The sequence below is a fragment of the Hemisphaericaspora subhashii genome (assembly GCF_019202705.1).
Source record: "Hemisphaericaspora subhashii strain CBS 10753 chromosome Unknown scaffold11, whole genome shotgun sequence".
NCBI lineage: Eukaryota > Fungi > Ascomycota > Pichiomycetes > Serinales > Debaryomycetaceae > Hemisphaericaspora > Hemisphaericaspora subhashii.
The window spans coordinates 106,248-121,949 of NW_026057439.1; the positions used below are offsets into that span (position 1 = coordinate 106,248).

The 15,702-nt window shown below is 34.6% G+C and overlaps 6 protein-coding genes across 6 annotated transcripts; 3 read left to right on the forward strand and 3 right to left on the reverse strand. All coding sequences in view use genetic code 12, as the record gives it.

Moving 5' to 3' along the window:
* Positions 1-257: 257 nt before the first annotated feature.
* J8A68_005882 (uncharacterized protein) lies at positions 258-4,001 on the forward strand (the record flags this gene model as incomplete). Its single annotated transcript, XM_049409996.1, has 1 exon — positions 258-4,001. One exon carries the CDS (start codon positions 258-260, stop codon positions 3,999-4,001), a length of 3,744 nt encoding a protein of 1,247 aa, XP_049260849.1.
* Positions 4,002-4,082: 81 nt separating this feature from the next.
* J8A68_005883 (uncharacterized protein) lies at positions 4,083-5,270 on the reverse strand (the record flags this gene model as incomplete). Its single annotated transcript, XM_049409997.1, has 1 exon — positions 4,083-5,270. One exon carries the CDS (start codon positions 5,268-5,270, stop codon positions 4,083-4,085), a length of 1,188 nt encoding a protein of 395 aa, XP_049260850.1.
* Positions 5,271-5,450: 180 nt separating this feature from the next.
* TRS33 (Trs33p) lies at positions 5,451-6,125 on the reverse strand (the record flags this gene model as incomplete). Its single annotated transcript, XM_049409998.1, has 1 exon — positions 5,451-6,125. The coding sequence occupies one exon, from the start codon at positions 6,123-6,125 to the stop codon at positions 5,451-5,453; it is 675 nt and encodes a 224-aa protein (XP_049260851.1).
* A 3,742-nt stretch (positions 6,126-9,867) lies between these two features.
* WHI3 (mRNA-binding protein) lies at positions 9,868-12,096 on the forward strand (the record flags this gene model as incomplete). Its single annotated transcript, XM_049409999.1, has 1 exon — positions 9,868-12,096. The coding sequence occupies one exon, from the start codon at positions 9,868-9,870 to the stop codon at positions 12,094-12,096; it is 2,229 nt and encodes a 742-aa protein (XP_049260852.1).
* Positions 12,097-12,576: 480 nt separating this feature from the next.
* On the forward strand, positions 12,577-12,957 carry J8A68_005886 (uncharacterized protein; the record flags this gene model as incomplete). The annotated part of the gene is made up of 1 exon (XM_049410000.1): positions 12,577-12,957. One exon carries the CDS (start codon positions 12,577-12,579, stop codon positions 12,955-12,957), a length of 381 nt encoding a protein of 126 aa, XP_049260853.1.
* A 129-nt stretch (positions 12,958-13,086) lies between these two features.
* Positions 13,087-14,424, reverse strand: J8A68_005887 (uncharacterized protein; the record flags this gene model as incomplete). Its single annotated transcript, XM_049410001.1, has 1 exon — positions 13,087-14,424. One exon carries the CDS (start codon positions 14,422-14,424, stop codon positions 13,087-13,089), a length of 1,338 nt encoding a protein of 445 aa, XP_049260854.1.
* Between the last annotated feature and the right edge of the window lie 1,278 nt (positions 14,425-15,702).

Sequence of the window (15,702 nt, forward strand, 5' to 3'; positions counted from 1 at the left end):
AATACATAAAAATGGAGAAAGAAAGAAGGGGAAAAGGGATCTTAAATAGCTCGAAGAAATTTCCCTATTTGGTGGGTGGGGGAGGGAATTAAGCGCGGTGTAAAAAAAAGCGAAAAATTAGTCATCGGGTTTTTTTTTTCGGGTTAATCAGGAATTATACAACCGAGATTTTACCCAACTCATCAAATAACTTAATTCAAATGATAGACCATAAACAATGCATCACAGTGTGAGTCAAACATATGAAACCAAATAATATGATGAAGAGACACGTGCTATCGCGAATACGACATCGCATTCATCCAAGACAACTTCTACCTCATCGCTATGTTTCCTCATCTTCACATGGTTTTGGTTTTGCAACTTCATCTCATACCATAGAGCCACTAAGGCAAATACCAACCACAGGCGTATCAGTATTTGACATACAGAGAGAAGTGGTGGAGAGAGATGAACCAAGCAAACCTCAGAATGAAGTCATACAATTCATGTCGGCCCTATCTTCATTTGATATGGGTCGAATATTCAATTCACTTGGAAAACTACATAAACTAGCTTTTGACAAAATCTTAAATGTTAATGGACATAAATATCGACTAGAGACGTATTATCAATGTCTACAGTTGACTTTGACATTTTATATGAAGACTCAATCAATTGGATCACTTGGATTACTTAAGCAAGCTCATACCGATTTTAATCTGGTATCTGAAAAATCTAAAAAATATGACAGAATGCTTGATGATACTACGATGGCGGATTCAATCAGAATTTCGATCCTTATGTGTATTCTACATTCATATCATGTAGCTGTGAGTTCAGAGAAGACTAGGAGGTTTGGTTCGTTGATTTCAGAATACTTTTTCAAAACTATGAAACAGTATGATTTGAACATACAGAAGATTAGTGGTGAATTGAAGGAATTGTATTTAGCAATGGTTTTGAAAGAGCTCTGCCAGAAAGAGAAGATTCCATTTTTCGACCGTTTAGCAATACCCAAGAATGATTCTAATGTTAAGACGTCAAATGTCCCCATTACTCCATACCTTAGTGAATTTCAAACTATTTCATTTGAAAATATGGCAAAGTATATTGTTTCAAATAAGTTCACCTGGAATGGGAAAGTTCCTAGAGATATGAAACTCTTCGACTATTACAACACATTATCCACAGAAGATAGGATTCGTTTTATGCGAGATTACACTGAATTCAATCATGCCAAACAATTAAATGTCGAGGAGTACTCTGATCTTATAACCACTCCTGTTAGTAGTTTTCAATTTGAAAGAAGGTCTGCCAATAGTGTCGCTCAGAAAAATCCCGAGATAATCAACAAATGGATAATCGACACATCAAACCACGTGAATACTATTCTTCAAACAAATAATCCAAAGACGGACGTTGAAAAGGTACTATGTGATCTCAAGCCTTATCTAGAATTAGCCAATCCAACTACATTGATGAGTGTATTGGTCTCCAAAATATTTTCAGAATGCCTGGCAACCGAAGACAACCATGCCCCAATATTCAAGCTCCGGCAGGGGATGAATCAGGTATACCATAGAAGTCTAATGTCACCATTAATTCAGGACCAAGAAAGACGACGCCTTTATCCAGCTCTATCACAATTCAATAAGGATAGATTAACACATCTGTTAACCAAAATATTCTTGGATCATGCATCGATTCCTATCGATAAAGAAAGATTGGAATTGTTAAACTCATTCCACGAATCTATTCCAAAAGAATTCATGAATCAAAGGCCAGACGGTACATATCCCGCATTCATCGCATCTCGTCATGAGATGCATAAGGAATTCTATGACTATTACCTTATCAAACCGCATCCGATCCTTCTTGACGATTTAGGGAACCTCTTTAATGAAAGTCACACATCAATCAATTTTCCAATGTTATGTCCCCCCAAACCATGGACGAAACCCGACAATGGCGGGCTTTTATTGGACGGAGGCCGTTTGGTGCCCAGGAATGATAAATTATATTTTCAATATCTCAGACGAGCCAGTTTCCAAGGAGAATTAGATTTCGTCTATTCATCACTTGATAAACTCGGATCGGTAGCTTGGGCAATCAATCCCGAAATGTTTGATATCTTTGTGAAAGCCATGGAATTTAAGGAAGGATTCTTGAAGATCCCACCTCCAATTAGTCCAAAACCAGGCAAAAAGGCAACTTATTATGAACGGGAGATATATAAAGCTAACACAACCAAAAGGAATCTGTTGGAAGCTGCTAAGGATGTGATATCGATCTATGCGGAGAATGGGGATATGTTTTATCATGCTTTCATGTTAGATTTCCGGGGTCGGTGTTATCCCATGTCGTATTTTTCACATGTTAATCTGGATATCATTCGTGGGATGTTGATGTTTTGGCATAGTAAGAAGTTGGGAGATCTGGGGTTTCAATGGTTGAAATATCTGGCATCGAGTTTGTTTGGGAATAAAGGATTTTCAATGGAACAAGCGATTGAATTTTGTGATGAGAATTTAGTTGAAATTATTGATTCGGCAACCGATCCGTTTGGTGGGAATAAATGGTGGACGAAAGGTGATGATCCATTTGAATTATTGGCATGTTGTAAAGAGATTAAGAAGGTTCTTGAATTTGAAAAAAATGGCGGAAAGATCGAGGAATATGAATGTAGATTACCAGCAAATATGGATGGGTCATGTAATGGATTGCAACATTATGCTGCATTGGGAAAGGATGAAATTGGAGCTGCTGCTGTGAATCTTTTGCCTCTGGAAACTAGAAAAGATGTATATGTTGAAGTTATGAACGTAGTAAAAACCAGAATTGAAAGAGATCTTGAAGACGATTCTTTGGGTGAAGAGCAAGCCGGAATTGCCAGAAACGCTTTGAATATCTTATCTCGAAAATTAATCAAACGTCCCGTTATGACCAAAGTGTATGGTGTCACAACTAGCGGAGCCCGGCAACAGATACATGACGAAATCAGGAGTCTTATAGATCAAGTGAAGTCCAACCCGGGAAAATGGGAGAAAAGTTCACATTCCTTGGAAAATATAGGGGCCTTAAAGGGACTTAGTTGGAAAGTTGCAGGTTATCTTGGTAAACAAGTATTAGACTCGATTTCAGAATTATTTGTCAGTGCCGCGTCAATCCAGGATTGGCTAGTAAATAATGGTGATCGATTAATGAAATCATATGATCTTCAAAGTGTAGACTATATCCGCAAAAACATACCATCTAGGAGATCTTGTATCTTCACTAGACCAGCACCATATCGGCCCATTATATGGACCACGCCCATTGGATTTCCCGTTATTCAGATCTATAGAAAGGAGACACTTACTAAATCCATGACTGAGCTTATGAGTATCACAGTCAAGTCAAGACTGGTTTCACTTATAGAAACTCAAAAACAACGGAATGGGATTGCACCTAATTTTATTCATTCTATGGATGCGGCACATATGCACATGACGGCAGATGCTTGTTTTAGGAATGGGTTAACGTTTGCTTCGGTGCATGATGCGTTCTGGACGCATGCTGCGGATGTTGATCAGATGTCGGTGTTGTTGAGGGAGGAGTTTGTGAAGTTGCATAGTATGGATTTGTTGGAGAATATGAGACTATCTTTCGCTGAAGTGGGGAAGGAGAGTTTTCAACTTGTTTGGTTTGCTAAAAGCGATAATGAGGTTTTATATAGAGAGTTGAAAGAGATTAGAAAAAAAAGCACAAAAGAGGAGTATTTGTATAAAGAATTGGCAGATCTTACAGAACGAGGCAAAGAGAGTAATATTTGGAAATTGTTGGAGGAACATAAACCGAAGTTATATTTTAAGCAAATTGGAGGCAAATATGTTGAATATGGCGATCCAAATGCTGGCGAGCATAGAACTGACGGGAACCGATATGTTCCGGTTTTGGTTCCTTTTGAGCCGATTCCAGTTCCCAAGAAAGGTAATTTAGACATTACCAAAGTCATGGATAGCAAGTTTTTCTTCGCCTAATCACTTAACTGTAACAGAATAGTACATTGAATACATGTAAATACTAACTATTGTAATAAACTTTTTTTTTATTTTTAATTATTAAGATTCATTAATCATCCTTTCCAATCTTCCAAAGATCTTATCTCGATGTATTGCCATTGGGTCCGACTCATCACTCTTGAAAAAGATATTCCGTTTATACCCGACCTCATTCTCATCCTCATACTCACCATCCCCATACTCATCTAGGTCATCATCATCATGATCATCATTCTTCTCTTCATCTAACTGAAAATCCTCAATTTCATTATATTCAAAATATTCATCCTCTTTCAACCCAATCCCCTCATGTGGGACATATCCCTCCTCTTCATCAGCTACACCAACTCCAATACCATCACCACCAGCTTCAATATTATTGGTATCACTATATACCCCAGCATCCTCATCTGAAGGATAATCATTCTGATAAAACGATTCCGCATTCGAATCTTCATCATCAGTCATCACCTCTGCACCAGATTTATTGTCTTCTTCATTATTCATCAAAATATTCCCGCGACCATTATTGTTATTCATATCATCCTCTTCATCGTTGAAGAATCTGATATATCCAATCTGCGACTGTGGATGATTTGCCGTCGTCATAGGTTCGGTGGTGGTGAGATGATAGACATCATAGACGTATTCACCTTCTTCTTCTTCTTCTTCCTCACCTTGATGTTCGGCGTGATCATCGGGGGATATCAGATCTTTCCGTCCTCGTTTTTTACGTTTGGGGATGGATGGTTTGTCGGTAGCGGTGGTTGAGATGAGGAATGAATCTATCATGTCTGAAAGTTCATGAGGGATGATTACGTCTTCTTCAATTTGATTTCGAGGGATGATGAATTTCTTTTTGGTTTGGGATTCATTATTAGTCGTATCTTGGATGTCAAGTGGGGTTTGTGATTCTGAGAGGATGGTGTTGATGATGGACTCATCTTGAATGTTTACATTTGAGGGATTATCAGTTCTGGCTAATTTGAAAACATAGTTTGAAGGAGGCTCAACAATTGGTTGTTCCTGCTGTTCTTGCGATGGTTGGATCGATTGCAGTGGTTGTTGATTTGCGGAGAGTGGAGAGTCAACTGGAGCTAATTTTGGGGATACTTTTGGTGATGAAGGTTTGGATCTTTTTGCTGCTCTTGTATCTTCTAAGATTAATGCTTGTAATGGATCTTGATGTCTTTTCCTCTTGATTCTAAGAATCCTTGGGGGTTGTGGCTGTTGTTTAGTTTCTGACATTTTGGATGATATTATCAACAGCAAAGTGAAGAGTCGTTTGATACGAAATTTCAAATTTATGTTCGAGGTCAGAGGAGAAGTCACGTGAGTGCGAAATTTTCCCGAAACCTATGGAATTGCAGCTATCTATATAGGTCGTTGAATTAATATCTTATACATCTATTTAGGGAGAGTTGCTACTTAGTTATTAATTGTAGTATGAATGTTAAATGTCACTGAAGGGAATTGAGTTATTTCAGCTGATACATTAGCATCAACACCAAAACTTGCTAATATTCCTCTAATAACTCCACAAGGAAACCATAAATAAACCTTCAGTTTATTTAAAGTATCTTGCATCCCTTTAGGACTATTCAATTGATTAATTAATCGATAATTATTATCAACTAAAACAAATGTACCTCGATGATTTGTTCGTAAATTATCCATTTGTTTATTATACATACATACCCAAACATCTCGACAAACAAATTTCATTACATCTAAAACATCAACAATTAATTTAGAATTTGTCATTTTGTAGAGTAAGACATTAGCAATCTTAAGTCCTATTTGATAACCATAATTCTCGATTCGAATTGTAATTTCATCTTGTTGTAACAGTGGATGGGCTAATATGGAAATTGTTCCTGGGAAATCATTAGGAATTGTTGATAAAGGTTTGTCTGGTTGTGTATTTGGATGGTGGCCATCATTATCTTGGGTGTCTTGTGATTCAATTGCTAGTTTAGAAGTAGTAGTTGGATCTGATAGTTTATGGGATACTCTTATTGTCATGGGTATTAATTCTTGTAGAAGATAATGTAAACTTGCGTTACTTACATAAGATTGTTTATCAAGTATATCATCATTCATTTTTGTTGTAAGTTTTTCTATGAATTATTAAAAGTTTAAGTCTATTAGGAGAACCGTATATTATATCTTATGTATATATACAAATTTATTTGGTGTGCTTTTAAGAAAGAAACAACAGGAGCTTCCAATTGAAGAAGATTGTCAATTTTTTTCGTTGATAGTTTTCATTACAAGACACCAAAACTGAAATACAATTAAGTCTTCAACCGAGTGTTATTGCAAACAAACAAACGGCTTGAAATCTGTCTTCGTAGGGAAGCCTTCTACATATGAGGAATGGGGTTTACGGTATTATAAACATAAAATTGATATTAGTTTTATTAGTTAAGAAAGTATCAAAGTAAATGAAAACTTAGGTGAATTCAAAATCAATCAATCGGTTGAAAACCCTTAAAGATATCATCCCCATATTACCAGTAACTATTCTTGAATAAAGATCATTGAATATCCTCCGTTCTCAATATGCCCGAATGTGCATATGTTGTAAATGTAGGGGGGGGGGGGGGGAATTGTATTCTATACAAATTGATGATCCCTAGTGGCTTTTTTACGAATTTTTAAAATCATTGATATCTTAGCAAAATCAATTCGAGGGGTCAGGGAGTTGGCTTAGCTGGGGAAGAAGGACGTTCATTGTTTATGTAAAGATCGAAGGTTTTATTACAGGTTTGGTTCCCGTTGGTATGACTAATAAATAATTTCTCCACCGAAGATTGCTTACATGGGGGGCAATGTGAAAATTATTACCACTGTGGCTAACTAGTATAAACCGATATTATTGTATTATTATTGATCACTGTTGCCAGCGTAAGTTACCTGACCCTATCCAAAGTTTTACTAAGAAATTCAGATAATTAATATAGTATTAAAAAGAATGATGAATATTAAAACGCGTCTATTGTTTAGTATCCATTGTTAGAAAATCATTATCTGAATTGGTAAGCACATACATTGTCATTCCAATAGTCACCCGATAATTTACGAAAATTAAGGTCAATTTCTTTGTTTTGCAGCCATTAGGGGTAATATGCTCATCTGAGGGCTCCTCTTACTAATAATCTTCCTGTTAACAATGCTTCTCGTAAACCTACTGTTCCCATCCAATAAGAACCCTAAGAACCACTAGAAAGACACCTGATTCAGAACTAACCAATTGGCTGTAAGAACAATCCATCAGCATAAAATCTAAAATCAAGACTCGAATGAACAAACGCACGCAAAAGTAAGAAACATCAGAATCAAAATAACGGCTACATCAATTATGTTAAAAAAAACCTTCCAAAGAGCTTCTAGGTTATATCGTCAGCTAAATATTCATATAAACCATGACCAAAGAGTGAGTATAGTAATGTGTAGTATCTCTTATTCTGGAATCTGTTTTACCATGATTGCACATCAGCTGGTTTGATTGACATTGGATATTAGTTTAGCGACGGAAATGACTTTTAAGCTCAGCCAGACTAAAGTATAGAAAACGTCACATACCTCTAGCAAACAATAGCGAGAATAATATATTATGAATATTCGGTATGTTCTAGTTCTTGATTGTATCCTATACGTTGTTGGTCTATTTACTAACAACATTCGTTGTACATCATTTTACGGTTAGGAGAAGAAACTTGTTCTGAATTAGCCTCCTTTGAAGATACAATTGATGCAATTGTAACTTGATTCTCCTTAAATTCTGCTTCTAACTTTCTTCAGAATTTCTCAATTACAAATTTGTTCCGGAATTGGGACTCTTGCCAATGTCCAAGCATTTTCAAAGAACGGGATTTTAAAATTATACGCGGTTGTCAAGGGGACCCTACGAAGTTCTTTTGTCAGCACTACGTTTGTCCTTTGAAATGGGAACAGACTCTAAATGCAGAAGCCCATTGAAGCGACTTGCTTCATTCTTCCAGACAGATGACAATAACCCTGTTGTCACAAGCAACAAAACCGTCCTCAATGGCATTATTTTGCCAAACTTTAAAACGGTAGAACAACTAGATAAATAAATAAGTCATAATTAATTGCTAAATCAAAAGAAAACTAGATTTCCAAGATTCGAGAAGTAAGATGCTGCAGGTTTGTTGTTTTCATTTTATATTAGACGATTTATTGGTTTTGCGTAATAATAAATGGAGAGTCGGCAGGGGATATTAATCATGTTAATTTTTGTCTCAAAAAGTAAAACACCATGCAGGCTTAGTTACAAAAACCAGGTACCGTATTCATAAGTACGTTAGGGTTTACATTGTTTTTTTATTTTGTAACTGATATCAGAGAGAAGATCGAAAAATGAGATTTAAAAGAAGATTGTTACCCTCTATAAATTCATCAAATCTTGGTAGGATTGGGGGATGAAGGGGACACCAACTACAACAGGAAGAAGGCGCGAATACCAAGAGAATTGCAAGAGAGATTCACAAGAAATTTGGTCTAATAAAAAAGAAACAAGAAAACCAGCATAAACATAAAACAGTCAACTGTACAAGTAAAAGAACACATTAAGAAATGGAAACTGGAGTAGCATGTAGCCATAGATCTTTGTGTCTTTCGCATAATTCTTAAAATCGCGCTAAATTTGATATTTGACAATTGATCTGGTTACCCTTTCATATGCATGTTACTAAGTAAGCAAGTAATAATTAATAAACTTTTTTGCCGTTCCCAATAAACTTAATCTCTGACGGATATTATTAACCATTGTGAGAGATTTTTAAATTTATTATTAATGTTTCTGGCTAGCTTTCCAGTTATTGTTTTATTAGCCAGCAGAATTATTTATTACTCAATTGTTGGTGCACTAAACAGCAAACAAAATAATACTTCAACCAAGAATACACAAAAAAAATAAACAAGAGAACGGTGGAGAAAACGCGTTCTAATACGAATTATTTACTTTATATATTTATAGCAATTTTTATATTAATCAGAATGAGTTGTCTTGCCACTGAACACGTTTAGAGTTCTTAAGTTTATTGGTGATTTTTTTAATGTTTTTGGGAAAAATAAAAAGTTTATATTGCGTTACAAAAATTGACTGTAATTTTTTTTTAAAAATCGCTTACAAATATTATTTAAATTAATTTATGCATTCTAATTTATTTATTTTTTTTTAATTTTTTAATTTTTACTTTTTTTTTTTAATTTTTAATTTTTAATTTTTAATTTTCTTCTTGTTTTTTTTATTATTACAACCCCAAAAAAAAAAAAAAAAAAGAATTCAGACAGAAAAAAAACAGAAAAACAGACACAACAGACAAATTCTTTTTTTTTTTATTTGTATCAATTTACACATTCAATTCTTCTTCTTCCTTTAACTTAAACAAACAAAACAACTGACTTATTAGATTCCAATCAATACGTTAACCAATCAGCATTTAACATTTACATCAATATCAAATTCTGTTTCTTACAAGAAAGAAAGAAAAGAAAAAAGCAAATATAAATAAAAAACAAAAAAAAATTCACGCTTTTTTTTGTAATTTTTTTTTTTTTAGTTTTTATTATAATTAGACATATAAAGCATAACATATAAAACAACAACGACATCCAGATACAGTATCACATTAGGTTATCAGACAATCAATAGTTGAGTCTACGAACAACTCATCGTCATCCTCCTATTATAATTTTTATTAGAGAGAAATAGCATATTTTAGAAAAAGATAAACAACAATTTCGCATCTCACTTCAAACCCCCCAAATCTGTATTATTATTATTATTACTTCAAGCATTACTTAACCAATCGTCATGACTTCAGAAACAAACCTTAGTCAATATCATCATAACTTAGCATCATCCACTGCCAATACGATGCCCATATCTCAACAGTTACAAAGTACTTCACAATTACAACATTTACATCAACAATTACAACAACAACAATTACCTTCTCAACATCAACAGCAACATCAACAACATTTGCAACAGCAGCAGCAGCAACAGCATCAGCATCAACTACAGCAAGGACCTCCACCTCCAATGTTATCAAATTTAAATACTTCATCATTTGCCCCTCCTTCATTACAATCAACTCATGGGATTTTAAAAATATCAAATTTACCTTCAGATTTAACCAACAGAGAAGCAACATTAATCTTTGCATTAGTAATTGATGAACTTGTCAATGTTGAAATTAATGATTATCAAATTTATGCATATTTTAAAAATTCAAATACATGTTTAACAACGGCAAAATTATTAGATGGGAAATATATTTTTGGTAATGAATATCCTCCAATTAAAGTTGAATGTGATTCAAATACATTAATGCATTCTCCAACTGCAATCGCGGCAGCTACTCATAATACACAAGCTGCATTTGGAAATTTACGATTATCAACATCTGCATCATCTGCATCAGTACAACCTCAACTACCACAACAACAACAGCAACAGCCACAGCAGCAAAAAATTCCTGCTCTACCGGTTGGAGCAGCTGGTCCTGTTGGCCCACCAGGTTCTGGAATATCCCCTCCACATATGAATCAATCACAATTACATCATCAACCTTCAAATAACTCATTAGGTAATGGATCCACTTCGGCCACAACAACAACGGACCCTAATACATTTGATATGATGCAAAAGAGACAATCTATAGGAAATCAAAGATCGAGGTTTGTGTTTAGTGATCCATTTTCACAAGATGGAGGTCAACAACAACCTCCACAACAGCCACAACAACCAGGTGCTATCACTCCAGGTGCAGGTCCAGTGGGGACTATTGATTTAAGTGATATAACTGGGAAATCTATCTTATTAATGGAATCTCAGAATGATGCCCAAGAATATGAGAATTTAGTTAGAGATACTTGGGGACCAGGAAATACGAATCAACCGCCACAACAGTCACAACAACAGGGTGGACATACTGGATCGTCATTATCTTCTGGTCCACAAACACCGGGTGTCAGTGCTGGTCCTATAAATGGTCCAAGTGGATTAGATTGGAATATAGGTATAAATCAGAATGGATCAGGAAGTGGAGGTCCTAGTGGTGGCGCTGGGATTGTTAATCCACCTCCAGGTGAGGTTAGGAGAACATCATCATCTACTGCATTTTTCAACTCGGGAACGACATCAGCTACCACTGCTGTAGGTCCAAATATACCACCTCAAATTGGAAATTTGATTGGATCTCAGAATCCAAAACCACCAATTGGTCAACCATCTTTGAATCTCAATTTAGGTAATCCAACCACCACAGCAAGCACAACAAGCACAACAAGCACAACCACAAACCCAAGCAAAAAGCTAGACGATCATCAACAACAACAACCATTGACAATCGCCCAGAAATTAGCGCGTGGTCCACCAACCTCCCAAACCACATCCACCACCAGTAGTACAACTTCATCCCAAACCAGTCCACCTAATCAGAATACAAAAGTCCAAATAGTAGGCAAAGATAATACTATGCCCGATTTATCCCTATTGGCAAGAGTGCCTCCACCCGCTAACCCTGCCGACCAGAATCCTCCTTGTAATACCCTATATGTCGGAAATCTCCCTCCAGATGCCACCGAAGCTGAATTAAGAGCATTATTCTCGCCTCAGAAGGGGTTTAGGAGATTATCATTCCGGAATAAATCAATGTCGTCATCCACGAGTGGTCCAGGTGGGTCGTCTACGAATCCTCCAGCAGGACATGGTGGTGGGGGTGGTGGACATGGTCCGATGTGTTTTGTTGAGTTTGAGGATGTTGCGCATGCGACTCGGGCATTGGCGGAGTTATATGGACGGGCATTGCCTCGCGCTGGGGGTGGGAATGGAAAAGGTGGGATTAGGTTGAGTTTTTCGAAGAATCCGTTGGGTGTTAGGGGTCCTGGGAGTGGTGCTAGGGGGAGACAATCGATGGGAACTGGGCCTGGTGGGAGTGGGAGTGGGAGTGGAAGTGGTGCGAGCGGAAGTGGTGTTGTGACTAGTGGAAGTGGTGGAGTTGGGAATTATGGATATCTGAATTATCATAAGTCGTGAGAGAAGTTCCCTTAGTGGGTTGTTTTAATTTTCATGTTGAGATGAGGAAGTAAGAGGATTGTTTCGTATTTGGTTTTTGTTATTATTATTATTATTGTTGGTCAAGAAGTGTGGACCATATGGCATACTTTTTTTTTCAGTTATTATTACTTCGTGGGGTTAATTACTACACATCCACTATACACATTTATTATTAATCCGTATTATCTTTTAGTTTTGTTGTTAAATTTGTTTTAACTTTTGTATTATTTTTAGGTTTATTCATATCATTATATATATCTTTCTCTCTATTAATTAAAGTTGTTTTAATATTATTATTATTATTTTACAGTTTATGTTTTGTTTAACAGTTTATATCAATTTAAGTTGCAAATGGCAATAAGTTGCAAAATTGAATTGAACAGTTTAATTGAATTAGTACACGTACGAATGACATTCCCATATGAATACATCTCTTCTTCTTTAAACCAAAATATAACGATGAGTAAGAAGACAAGAACATCAATATCAGCCAGAACAGATCACATCAATGAAGTATCCAAACAACCACGGCTGCCTCCAATGTCATCAACTCTCTCATTTTACAATACCAATAGTAAGAGACAGCAACAAAAGAATTATCTACCTGTTGCAAGAATATCAACCAATAGTATTACCAGTACTACTAACATTTCTATTAAGTCTACCAAAAATGAACCAATTGCAGCTCAAGTTCAGACAGATGTAAGTTCATTCCATCAATTTCAATTAATTACTGATGAAGAATATAAGATTAGATTAGATAAATGGTATTCTTCACCAAATTGGATTATTGATGAACAACAAGAAAGATTGGAATTTATTAAGAATTTTAAGTTTTAAAGAAGAGGGTGGCCTTGTTCTAATGATTTGCTTATGATATTGTAAATATTTATATAAAACTTCATGAATAATACGTAATACAACATAACTATAATAACTACTACTATTTATATAGCATCTACATCTGATTTACTTCTTTTGTAATAATTTCACTAATTCTTTTGGATTAGCATAAACTTCCATTAACCATTTTGTATTCAATAATTCCAGGGGAGTTAATCTTGCTTCTGGCTTAGGATTTAATAATCCTAAAATGGCTCTTCTTGAATCATAATGTAAACTTTTAAATAAACTCATTGCTGGATTATTTACTTTAAAATTATCTTCCTTTTTGTTTAATTCAATAATATAAGCGTCTACTTTCCCAGGAATATTTGGATAATGATTTGTATATTGAATAAAAGGAATATTCAAAGGGTTTAATAAATTTGCATCTTTCCAAGGTGATTTCATAAGATAGATTTGAAAATATACAATCCCTAATGCCCAATAATCAACTTGTTTGAAATAATCAATACAAGTTGTTGAATCTAAGAATTGGGAGAAATCGAATGTGTTTTCTTTTATATCCTGTTCAATTTGAAATAATTCAGGAGCTTTAAAACTTGGAGTTCCACAATAAAATTCTCGTGGCAGTGCCAATAAATCTTGTTTATATTGATTATCATCATCACCAATATGAATACTATAACCAAAATCACTTATTTTTATAATTCCATCTGAATCAATTAAGAAATTCTCTGGTTTTAAATCACGATGAACAATTTGTTTTGAATGAAGATATTTAACTCCATTTAATATTTGTTTAAATATTGCATCTTTCATATTTGATGATAATTCAATTTTAAATCTTCTTAATGTTGACAAGTAATCTAATAAATCCCCCTTTTCATAATATGGTAATATCATCACTAATTCCAGGGAATCAGGTATTGTAGCTAATGAAATCACCGGGATTATATTTTTATGATGACAATTTTTAACATTATTAAGTTCTCGATAAACAGCATGTTTATATTGTGATTCAGTTTGATCTTCTTGATGTTTTTTAATTCGTTTTAATATAAAGAATTTAACTAATGATGAATCGGTTCCCTTTAAAAGTATACCATTTGCACCTTCGTATATTGGTTTTGATGATGCTTTCTTATAATCAATTCCAATAACTGGTAAGGTTGATAAGTCAGGTTCTTCAAATGTGTATTTCTGTATTGTTGTCATTGGTGTTGTGGATGTTGCATTCGGGGATGGTGGTGGATATTCTAGAAATGGTGATGACATTTGTTTTGGTGTTGATGGACTACTAGATAGTGAGAATGAATAATGATGCAGCATTAATGGTCGACGTGCGGTTGGTGATAGTGGTGACACTGGTGGCGGTGTTGATGATGTTCTTGGACGATTAGCCCTTTTAGTATTAGTTGTGTCTGAAGAGTTTCTGGAATGAAATGGTGATGATCTGAACATATTTGAAATCTGTGTGTGTCTAACTGAAAAATAATTTAATAATAATACAACGTTGTAATTTGTATGGAGAGGAAATTGGTACAAGTGATGAGAAATTTCTAAGTTGTTATCTAATGATATCGTTTACTTTCATCTGTTAACGTAAAGCCTATTAAATCGAATACTAATTGGAATAAGAACAGACGATATAAGTTGGCATATAAGAAAGAGAAGAAAGGATTGGAAAATTTCAAAGATCACTTTCCATGAAGGTCATTTATAATATTTTTACATTTAATATTTGAAAGGAGAGAGAGATAGAGAGCGCGATCTTGAAACTCTCTCCATCCAATCTCTCATTCTTAGCGGATATTGAATTAAGAAGTAATGCGTTGTTGATAATGTACTTGGAAAAGTACACACACTTACAATATGTAAATTACTCCCAACATTCTTTTCAAAATCGTCATTATTAGTTGTTCTCTTTCATATAAAGATTGATAAATTGAAAATATAAATAGCCAGTAAAAATAATCAATAATAAATATAATATATATATAACACGTTCTTGTAAATTATTCGTCATATTCATATTAATTAAATATGCGGAGAAAATTATTAACACACATAACATATAACCTCCCGTTTTTCTCTCTCTCGTAAATCAGAAAGCGTAAATTAAATGGCTTATATTTACAAACAGCTTCCTTCTAAAGAAAGCTTTCCTTATAACATTCTATCAAATTAGTAGGAGATAGTTATGAAAACCTTTCGTATAAAGCCCTTAAGAATGAAAAAGGGGTCATCATCATAAAAATATGTGTGTGTAGATCTTCAACTGGTAGCGAACTCAACCCCGATCTGGAATAACCTAAAAAATAAATTCTTTCACGAATTATATTTATGACGTCATTACTTAAACCCGATTCAATTTCTTATTTTTATTTTTAGTAACTTACTAGATGGAATCCGCATAGTGTAACGGTCGATATTCAGGTGCTACTAATTATATATTAGAAATTCTCTATATGCATTGCAGAAACCCGGAAATCTAGGTATATCAACTCAATATTGAGTATACTTCTGATCAATAATTTTTGTAACAAATATTCTCTTATAATAATCACTTAGTTAAACGTATCATTAAGTAAAAGTAATATCGTTTGGAGAAATTACTATGGAATGATCAAATTAATCTACAACAAAGGCGAACTGGAGAGTTACTCCTATTACCACGGAAAAAATAAATATCCAAGTGTAAGCCAATGACGTGAAATCTTGTTTGTGACGATAAGCTAC